Genomic DNA, 11,524 nt, shown 5'->3' with positions numbered 1-11,524 from the left:
ATAATATTATATTTTTCATTAGTTCACTAACTAGAATAATATTGAAGATTTATTTTTAAAAATATATTAAAAGCACTTAAAATGTTATATTTTGGACAGGTACTTTTAAATAAGGTAACCAAGGTATTTGAAATTGCGTGTACAAGTGTATTATTACCTTGTTAATAATTAGTGGTTAATAGTATATCCATTACGTAATATTTATTAGCAATACAAATTGAAAATTCGAGAACCCTTGTCTACTTGCTCACGAAGTTATATTATGTGTAAGTAAGTCTCATTAAATTGATATATTATATCTGAATAGTATTAGTCTGCACTAAATATACGAAAAAAGCAATAACTGAATGAATATTTTTATTTGCTTCGTTTCATCTTTCGGAAAACGAAAGAAACTCGTCTCTTTATCCCGTTTAGATGATGATAAACAGCCGTACGCAGCACAACTCACGACCATTATAAATAGTAGGTAACATAAAATGATATATTAACATACAAGTTTCGTAATGAATAAATGAAAACTTTATTCAAATATCAAAGCCGTCTTAGCGCGAAAACGGCTTGCTGACAGCCTTGTTGTCGTTCAGTCAATGTGACCGTCAATGTGCGGGGTGTGGTGCGGTATCTAAAGCTAGGGAGCGGCGGAGAGTGTCCGTTTTCGTTACTTTTTTGTTCTCTGGTTTAACTATAATTAAAGGAATATACATATATGTATAACTACAATATTTACATAATACTTTGGGACTACAATATTAGACTTAAAATAAATGGCAAGTACAACATGCCTCATTATATGTTATTTAACAAATAATACAAATGGAAAAAAAAACTTAAATAAATAAATAAGTAAGGAATAAATGATGAACATAACAGGAAGCGTGTACGCTGTGCTGTTACGGAATCCGCCATCCACTCAGCTTATTGTCGTCTCACTGAAAGTGCTACGACGCTGTATTTCAGTGGATCCGGTAACAGAAATACTCGTGGCTGCTTCGATACTTAATACATTTTTACAACTAAGTAAATAAAGCTAAAGAGATGTATAGGGATTGAATTGGACTATCCCCACCAGAGAACGACTATGGTCAAAAAGGAAATGTGATAAAAAAAGTAAAAATTTCATATATTTACAAGATCGTTTCTCCGGCTTTTTTGTCGGAACCCCCTGACTAGGTATGCATTTTAACTTTTGCTATTATGTCTTATTTTTCACAGATTACTTATGTCTCTATATCCTCTGGTTGCAATTGGGATCACGATACACAAATTCAGAAATACTAAATATCAAAATGTTATGTTAAGTTCTAGATTTAAACAAGGTTATTTATACTTACAAGCAAAAATCTTGAGATATAGTAAATTACGTAGAATGTGAGCAGCAATAGCGCAGATTAAAATAAAGAGCAGAAGCGAGCCCGTCACAATGCCAATGATAGCCCACGTCGGCAGACCTTGCTCTATTGACATAATACACTGGGCCATATTGGGGTCTTCTTTTAACCTAAAAAAAAAAATTTTACGGATGTCTGTCGTAACAACCCATTTAAATAAACATTGGAATGAAATTTTATTTACTTATAACAAAATGAACTAAGACGTGATTAAATATCCGAAAGTCAAAAGTTTGAAGGCCATTAACAAATTCCGATATTCCATTTTTTGTTCGAGAAGTTAAAATTATTTTTCGCAAAAGCAAAGAAGCACCAAAAAGACTAAAACAACGGCGCTATCTAAGAATATAACGTATTAACCTGTTCATAGAGAGTACTTAAATAATGTACCGCACATAAAAATGTCATGGCTTTTCGTTGTGCCGTAAAGTGCCTAGTGTTACAATATAAAATGTTCAATGTTTAATTGAAATTTGTTAGTACGTTATTGTTCTCTATGGAGAAGCCATAGGCGGCAACTATATAGAAATCACTTGGAAATCGCACTGTAAGGCTGCGGTTCCACCAGAGATGTGCGTGGTAGCTGGGCGGTGCTAGGATGCGTAGCGAAGTTGTGAAACAGTGTGTAGCTGAGCGATGGGAGGATGAGCAGCGGACTATTTTCACCTGCACGCGGTTGGAGTGCGGTGTGATGTGGTAAGCGGAGGCAACCGCGAGCGAGCTCGCGTACCTACTCATTCCTCCCTCGCATTCCTCGCACACATTCCTCGTACTCATCTCGCTTTTTGTATGTACCTAGCTCCGCTAGCCCTTTTCCACCTGCTGCTCTAAGCGAGGCTAGGAAATTGAAGTAATTCTATTGATAGATTGTTTCCTCGCACACCGTCTAGCTACCTCGCACATCTCTGCTGGAGTGCAGCGTAGTTGGTTTTTTGAGATGCATACCCAGTACGTGTACTACCATATTCTGATATTTAATATTACAATAAGCGCCGTTAATGTCCCTGAACGGATTAGAATGGTTACACACGGCGACTTTTAGCAGCGATGCAAATGCGCGTACGTAAAACACGCAAACCGCATCGCTACACTTGCGATTTACAGGCGATTGCACCGATGCAAACGCGCGACTGTATCGATACAAACGCGCGCTTGCATCGCTGCTTAAAACCTCGCGCGTGTGTAAAGTTAGACGATTACCGACTGCATCGCGTTTGCATCGCTGTTTAAAATCTCGCGCGTGTAAAGTTAGACGATTACCGACTGCATCGCATTTGCATCGCTGCTAAAAGTCTCCATGTGTAACAGCTCTTAATATCAAGTGTTATGTTGTGTTCGTAGGTATTAGAAATTTCTATTGTAGGTATCTAATCGAATATCATACCAGTACAAATACACATACCCCATAGTTAGTTCATAATTAAGCTGCCAGCCAGATGGTTCATCATCATGAAGCCAGATGGATCATCATCGTTATTAAGAAGCCAGATGGTTGATCATCATCAAGCCATTTATACATCCCGCTGCTAGGCCCGGGTCTCCTCTAAGGCGAGGGTTAAGTAGTCCATAGTCCACCACACTGGCCCAATGCGGTTTGGTTTCGTCACGATGTTTTCCTTCACCAAAAAGCTCTGCTAAGGTTTTCACATTAAATTGCGGCGCATAAATTCCGAGAAACTTAGAGGTGCGAGCCCGAATTCAAATCCATGCCGTGTAGGTACTTGAGAGGGGTAACAACGACTTAGATGGTTAAAATATACTTACAATTACATTACAAATCGTATGCAAGATATTTTTACCCATCAACGCATGGTCCACATTCGAGAATGGAAGTGACACAAGCCATGGATGTGGGTGGCAGCTCTCTCTTCAGGTCCTGACAGCGAAGGCAGGGTTTACAGGTAAAGTCGGTCTCGCAGTAAAAACCAGTCTCGCATCCAATTTCTTGATTACAAACTGTTGTATAAAACGGCGCTGCAGATGCCGACCAAACAGCTGCCATTATGAATAGATGGTTGCTAAAAAAAATCAGTGTCAGAAAATATGCTTTCGTCAATAAGCTACAAATATTATTACACTACTTCACCTCTGTAGACGTAATTAAAAATCCAGTTGGTAGACCAAATTTCCCTTTAATAAAGAACCTTGCCCAGCAGTAGTAACGTATGAATACCGTGAAAATTATTATTGTCTTAACTTTACAGTTCACTGATACGAAAAGGAATAAATAATAGGCTCAAATAACAACTGGAAATACGACCCTAATGGCAAGGACTTGAGTATGATTTCGAGTGCTTTAAACCATACTCACATCCTGACTTGAGCATTGAGTAGAGTTCTAGAATACGACCCTTAGATGGCGTTCAAATTGCAGTTTCAAAAAGTAACACTTCCTATAGCGACGTAATCTTTTCAAAATAAGTACACCACAGGTTAACACAGTCACATTTTTAACTGCAAATTAGATCGCTAAGTAATTGAGAAAGGTAATACAATCAACAAAAACACATTGTACAGACTGCACATCAAGCACACCTTGACAGATCTTGTCCCGTCGCACTGGAGGCGTTATTCGAACAAAATTGTATAGGGTGAAAAGGGTGAAGTGTTGTTGTACATCTTTAGGTATGATGCACCGTCTAATGTGTGTAACTACCTAGTGTCAACGAGGCTACGAACTTAATGAAATAAGAAGATATACATACTTATTTTATATAAACAGTTATTATAACTTAATATAATAAAATAAATTATAAAGAGAATAGGTACCTACCGTAAGCACCTAAATAAATGGGTATCTAATTAAATACCTACTGTGTTCTCGTTATCATCAGATAAATAATATAACACTATGGAACTTGTCAACTAACCATATAAATATAAACAGTATTACAACTCATAATTATTATAAAAGTTATAAAGAACTTACTATTTCCAACCCATTGTTTGACGGGTCGACAATGTCCGCACAGATGAAATAGAAATCAAAATTAAATAAACATTCATAATATGTTTATTTTATCACTAGAATTACACTCGATCTGTTCTCGTGTCAAGCAACAAAACGGGAAGACTGAAAAGGCACCGGCAAAGTCGCAGTCGCAGCCCTGCGAGATACGAACACGTTCAAACATGTTCGTTCAAACATGTACCTAAACTTGTGTTTATATAAAAAACAGCGCGGGAACGGACCTTTCTTTTAATTCAAGGGATTGCAGGTAGCCAACCAGTAGTTTATTCATTCTGATGATTTTTGATTCTTGGCAAATTATTATAGCTTTTTACGGTTGAGTAATAATAAAAGAAACAATAAATGAATATTTAAGATGCTAAAACAAAGGGTTGGTAGTTTTAACTTTTAACACTTCGGCTGCAACACTTGCTTGAGGCGTTTCTTGTATTTTATATACGTTTATTACGACTAAGACATATTTGACAGAGTGATCACAAATAATTACTTTTAACGTTTCACCTGCCACTCTCGCCACAGATTACCTTAATAATTACCTCGCGCTTGACACGTTTTTTGTATTTTATGTACTTTATTATTTAGGTGATATATTACATACAATAGTTGTTTATGTATGGTGCATTATGAGATACGTCAGAAACATTATCTTGTCCCCCCGAAGGGATGTTGCCCTAGCCCCCATGGCCCCTGGGTAGCGGACACGGGGAAGTTCGTTACTCAGCATGGAGGGGCCCGAGATGGAAGGCGGGAAGGGGCTGCACTGGGTGCGGCCAGCCGCTGGTGGAAGCACGGACGAGCGATAGCGTACTCGTGCCTTCATCTGCAGCGGAGAGGAGGAATACCCCGGGAGTTGGGAGCGGTCGGGCTAGCTGCTCCCCTTCAGGGTTGAGCCCAGTTCCACATAACTCCGGCTCTGCCCCCGTAGGGCCGAGGTATCTGTAAGCAGATTCGCTCGGGTAATGAAAAAAAGCAATATTATCTTTACCATAAACCAAATTTACATAACTGCCTCCATGACCGAACGGTTAACCATGCTGCAGCTTGATTTTGATTGCCTCTCCTGAAACTGCGTGTTTTCCGAGCCGAGGCATATAATATTGCGGATGGGCTACCCGATCGGATCGATTCCGATTTGAATTAAAATGAGGGCCCAGGCCTACCACGCAGAGGTCCCGGTTTCGATTCCCGGGCTGTAATTTATGATTGTCTATGTGTGTGGCCATAGTACCCACGATACAGGATTTCCCTTATACTCATGTATGCGCTATGTGCCATGCTTATAAAAAAAAATTAATAAGTGCAAAATTAGATATTGGTGACATATTTATGATATTCAGGTACAGAAACTAGTTTTGTAAATAATAAATAAATAATAACACCAAATTACAGAATTATCATAGCTTTATTTGCAAAAAAGTTCCATCTATTGCATAGAATGGATGTCCATGCATAGTAAACAATGTATTTACAGTTTTGACTAGAAATTGCACGGCCACACCTCACACATCTCTGTGGCCGTGCAATTTGTTGACTGTCGTACTAAGGATTTTTTTACATCAGTTCATAATAACAAAACTTAATTAATCACTACATCTACTGTAATTTAACAAGTGCATCACAGCCCGATAAGAACATGATTTAGTTCGATGATGAATTTAATTAAAAAGAAACTGCATAACAATAAAACAGAAACATAACTTTTTAGAAAAAATGCAAACAAGTTAAAGATTGTTTTAGTAAACGTTTTGTAACAAACTTTTACAAAATAATAGGTATGTAAAAAATTAACCTTATGCACAATAAAAAAAATTGGACTGTGTAGATCGTTATGACCCTAGGAATTTTGCAGAGTTACTTAGTATTTCGACACAACATTGTCCAAGCTTTCTAATCGTACGTACTTTGGGTATTTATCATTAAATTTAACTAGAAAAGCCAAACACAATTTACTACTACAGTGTTAAAAAACTATTTGTGATTGTATTTGGAATAAACATGGATGGAAAGCTGTTATAGTACAAAGGGAACTTGCCAGAGTTTACCTTAGGTTGTGATAAATGTTACAGAAGAATGTGTTGGAACCACAGACATATATCTAGATCTGTGGCTGGAACAATAAAATTTTGTAATAATCATTTATATTTAAAATCAACTCGCAATTGATACGTCACATTTGAGTCAGTGGTGTAGATTCTTTGTTGAAAGATAAAATATTTATATCCTTTTTAAAGTTATACAGAGTGGAAGACATGATAACATTGCGTAACAGGGCGTGCTTCGGACTGTAAGACAGTTTTGCTCAAAGTTTTTTGTGCGGCTTGCCGTAGCAAGACGTATCTTTAATAACATGGCTAGGTAATCTAAAACATAGACCTAAAGGAAAGAAGTATCACAGTACTACAGTAATACAATATTATGTGGAAGATCATTGACTTACAAATAAATGGACGACGGGTCTAATACAAAAACCACGAAAAAAATGTCCCAAGTCAACCTATTCGAAATTTAAATTGTACTGTCATCGCAGTATCGCGCTGTCAGTAGAACAAATGAAGACTAAAGCGGAGTTTGGCGCTCTGTATACGATTTTAGCGCCTTACAAGTGCGGACACTTTTTAGCGCGGACCCGACGTCCATATAATTATAAGTCAATGTGGAAGATAATATTATAAAAATACAATTTAATAAATCAGATTCGAAGTTCTTTAGAAAGCTATGATAAAATATCTATATTCTTAAAACTCTCCAAAGCGTAAAGCGGTTGATAAAATCTCGTGTAATCTTTATAAAATCTTTATCCGTACTCATCGGTACAGTAAAAAAATGAAGATGAATTGTGCTTGTAATATATTATAATGATAAAAAGATAAAATATTATTTTTTATCGTAATATATAACAAGATTGATTACCCGCCATTTTAAAACCACTATTAAAATTTGTATTATATGGTCGATTCATAGTGCTGGATTATGTGTCTTAGCACTGTTAACAATCCTTACTAAAATTGCCAGTAGCTCGATACTGAAGTCAATTCACGATCATTTTTTCGCATTTTACCAAAAACGTAGCTGGACGGACGGCACAGGCAATGAGCATTTTTCAGTTTCTTTTATAATTTTAATAATATAATATAAAAATAATCTAAGCACCAAAATATATAAGTAAAGGAGGAAAGAACAGCCGAAGCGAGCAATAAACTTTATTTGTAGAAGTAATCTCCCTGTGACAGGCCGGGTAGGGCATTATAACTTTTTTATTTAAAAAAAACCGACCTCAAAAGTTTGCTTATCGGTTTTTTAATTGGAATTACATCCATTTGCCAAGTTTTATTCGTATAGGTTACTGGAAAGTGCGCGAAACCGGATTCATCCCCTAGTTTACCACCTCGAAGATGTGGAATATTTTCCGTAAATGGCACCAATACGTCTTTCCAACAAAAAAGAATCATCAAAATAGGTTCACAAATGCTGCAGTAATCGCGTAACATACACAAACAAAAACACAGTCGACTTCAGATCTCCTTCTTTTGGAAATTGGTTGAAAACAAATACAAACTGACACTAGAGTGTTATAAAATTAAACCGATAGTGAATAATTACATGTTTATTTACCCCTGAACATAAGATTTCTGTCTTATTTGTGATTTAACTAATATATATGTATACACATATACACCTCTCGAGATTTAGAGACCTCCTACACGCCAGATCTCATGTTGCTAAAAATATAATAGAAAAAATATTTGTAAAAAATTGCTAGGTTTGAAACATGCTTTTCTGTCCTACCGAGGGATGATCCCTGAGACATAATGGCCTTTATACTGCTGCTAATTGTAAATGCAGCACTTGCTAAATAACAAGTTTATTAACATAAATATATCTAAGCAATATACAAGTCTATGAACATAAAAATTAACATGTTGCTTACATATTGCTTAGATATATATGTGAATTTACATAAACACATAGTTTATTAACATGTTGCTTTAGATATCTAAAAATATGTTTCTAGGGTTTTTCTCCAAATCGCTATTTTGAAAGAGCTGCATTTACAATAAGCAGGGCAGAATAGCTTAGCTTGCTGATTATGTTAACTCGGTACAGCCCGATTTAAAAGTTCAAATCTAACAAGACAAATGACGACCACTGTCTTATTAGATTAGATCATATTTAAACTCTGGAGTGGATTGATAACATTATCCAAGACTATTCTATGCTTGTGCTATGCAAAATAGAAAATTGGTGATGATAATTATCAAGTCTAATTAGACCGTCAAAAAGAAATTAAATAAAAAATAATTTGTTTTTGTTTGTGGTTTAAAATAAATTCTATGTGAGATAGCTTGCACCACACAATGTTGGAAACTCACAGGTTTGATTTTTTTTCATATAATTTACAAGTATTCTCTCTTTGAATGTTGCAAGTAAGACAGTAGGTATATTATGCAGTTTGATTATGACAAAATATATTAAAACCATTTCTATTAAGACGGACCTTTTTTGATTAAACACTAAGTCCTATTAATATGTTCACTGCCAACGTATGCAATTCCAACTGCCATATTCAAAGACAGCGTGAAACGTCGAGCAACATTTGAATATATTAAAAGGAATGTACTATATTAAATTAAGTATTTTTAAATAATTATAGGAATACAATTTAAATCACAAATTACATAAGATTCTTCTCGTATCATCCACCGCTTCACAAAACAAATGTGGATTAATTTAATTTTGTTATCACCGCGTACTAAGAATAAATCTAGCAAGATATAATGCTAAACTGTAAGTAAAAACCATTTATTCTTACATTTGAGGTGAAATTGAAAATACTTTATTTAACCAGTTCATGGTCAGCACAGAAATGTCACTACTTCTCGTTGTACCGTGCTTATATTGATTCAATTTATATAATCAAAATAATAATCTAAATGTAAATCACTGAATGATGTCAGTGAGTTGTTGATACTTCTCTTTGGAGAAGCACTTGCGTGCTGTAGAGCCACAGTTGGTTTTTTGAGATCCATGTAGCGAAACGGTACACAGACTATCTATCATAGTCTGATATTCAATGTTACCTACCATGAACAGGTTGACAAAAAAAAACAGCAGATGTAATGGGAATACGACCTACAAAGTATTGTCGCTACTTTACTCAAAGAAACTAACGTCATTGGCTTTGAGACTAGATTTGAATCTATACCTTAACATATCAACTGGAGCGTTGTGACGGAAGTTTCTCATAAGATCTATCTAATTAAGTAACGAATAATGGTATTGATATTTGGTGCTAATGAACTGTAACACATTTTCCTAAATTTACGTTATAAATAATGTGAAAAAGACACTTTTCTCAGGCTTGGAATAAAATTTTAATACAAAATTGAATATTTGATTCTCGTGAGAAGCAACTGTTATCCGTTTAAAAGCACCATACCAACACACAAAATAAAATAAAATAAAATAAAATATAAACTAAAATAGGTCTGTCGATAGCAATTGTTGAATCAACGATTGCGTTGAGCAATAACCAGATTCGAGTAAAAATAAATGCATGTTTCGCTAATACACTAGCCAACGACAGTCTACTTAAAATAACTAAATGATAAACTCACTCTTGTATTTACTCAAATTACTGAGATAATTCTTCTAATATCCAGACGATGCAATTCTATATAAGTTTTGAATTTTTTTAAATTGATTTAGATTTTATATAGCATTACTAATTTCCATTAACATACACGAGCTTCTTGCCGCTTGCATAAAAAGTTTTCCTTTTTACTTTGAATTACAGACATTATTGTTGTAAATTGCCGCTTAATTCATTACACCACTATCAGAAATAAACACTAAAAAGGACAACGATACATATAGCAAGTAATTTTAAAATTCATCGCTAACTTTACGAACAGGTTTTTTTATTATTTATTCATACAAATAGTTAAATAATATATACATTGACGACCTTTGTGGCCCATAGTTTGTGCTACCCGCTCTGGATGAGGTGGAACCGGACTTGATTTCCGGTAGAAACAATTTGCGAAACGATCTTTACTAAATTGTTTTGGAATGAGTGTCCTGGGTAGTGCCGAGTGAATTCCGTTGCCTCTAGTACTAATATCACAGGAAATTCTCTAGTTTGAGACCAGGTAATTAGTGTGGTTGTTGAAAGTGGTCCAGATTACAAGTTCTATGACAATCTATAACAATTATATTAGTAGGTCTTATTTCAGAAGTGACCTGTCTTAAGTTTACGTTTTTGTGAGTGTTGTTAACTAAATAGGAAATTACATATGTATATGGTACTCATAATATTACACTTTCAAACCTAACCAGATTTCTCTAAGTCTTGCAACTCTTTTTAATATTAATTTATATACTCGATGTTAATTATCTACCATAACAATGTATCTAATAACAGGAACATCTATCACCATGCAAAATTCGCTCTTATGTAACGACATTTTTAGTTGTTCAACCGTGCTTTTTTAAAGTATAGTATTGCTCACAAGCGTTTTTATATGTGCAATGCCTTGAAACACCTGACCCCCTTAGCCGATCTTTTCGTTCTGAGAGCCTTCTTACGCATTCAACAGAAAAATGTAAACGGATTCCGGCTTTTTGGTTGAAATTTGTAATTATGTAATGTAATTAAAAGATAAGATCGGCTTGAAAAGTTTCTTAAAAGTCATTCACCGGTATGCTATAAGTAATACGAAAATGAGCCTTACGGCTCACAGGTTAAAGGTTAAGTTTCATTTAAAACACCTTTCTTCACACTGGTTTACTCAGAACCAAGTAGATGGTTAGGAGTACATAACTACTTCAATTATTTATTGCAAGTGTTTTAAATGTAGACAAAAGTATACCAATCATACACACTTTTTTATATTTCCACTGCTTTAAAATTATAGGAAATTGGATGTGTCTTAATATAACCTCATTATATTTTTATTTAACAACCAAATTATTTCTTTTTTCATGGTAGTGCCACGATATTACTTACAATTTATTAATTATTCACTTTTACATCCTAGGATATGTATCCTAAGTTTATTTAAACCAAATAGTTAATTATTATTATTTATTTAATAGTTAGCGAACTTACAGACCATTTATTTATAATAAGCACATTAACTTTTTTAATTATTCATGAATTAAA

The 11,524-nt window shown here is 34.9% G+C and overlaps 1 protein-coding gene across 1 annotated transcript; it reads right to left on the bottom strand.

The window, feature by feature from the left end:
* Nucleotides 1–1,320: 1,320 nt before the first annotated feature.
* On the bottom strand, nt 1,321–3,645 carry LOC113235352. The gene is made up of 2 exons (XM_026471030.1): nt 3,191–3,645; nt 1,321–1,501 (listed from the first exon to the last, which is right to left on the bottom strand). Exons 1-2 carry the CDS (start codon nt 3,391–3,393, stop codon nt 1,321–1,323), a joined length of 384 nt encoding a protein of 127 aa, XP_026326815.1. The 5' UTR covers nt 3,394–3,645.
* Between the last annotated feature and the right edge of the window lie 7,879 nt (nt 3,646–11,524).

The sequence above is a fragment of the Hyposmocoma kahamanoa genome, unplaced genomic scaffold (genome assembly GCF_003589595.1).
Source record: "Hyposmocoma kahamanoa isolate Upper Pololo Valley unplaced genomic scaffold, ASM358959v1 87, whole genome shotgun sequence".
In the NCBI taxonomy this organism is placed as follows: Eukaryota; Metazoa; Arthropoda; class Insecta; order Lepidoptera; family Cosmopterigidae; genus Hyposmocoma; species Hyposmocoma kahamanoa.
The sequence above is the reverse complement of the archived record's forward strand: the minus strand, read 5'-3'. Positions and strand labels throughout refer to the sequence as shown.

Bases quoted from the DNA above. Each gene is read 5' to 3' on its own strand.
- LOC113235352 (XM_026471030.1), bottom strand. From the start codon at position 3,393: ATGGCAGCTGTTTGGTCGGCATCTGCAGCGCCGTTTTATACAACAGTT. The intron at 1,502-3,190 runs GTAAAAATATCT...TTTTTTTTTTAG, and splicing joins TGTGGACCATGCGTTGATGG to GTTAAAAGAAGACCCCAATA.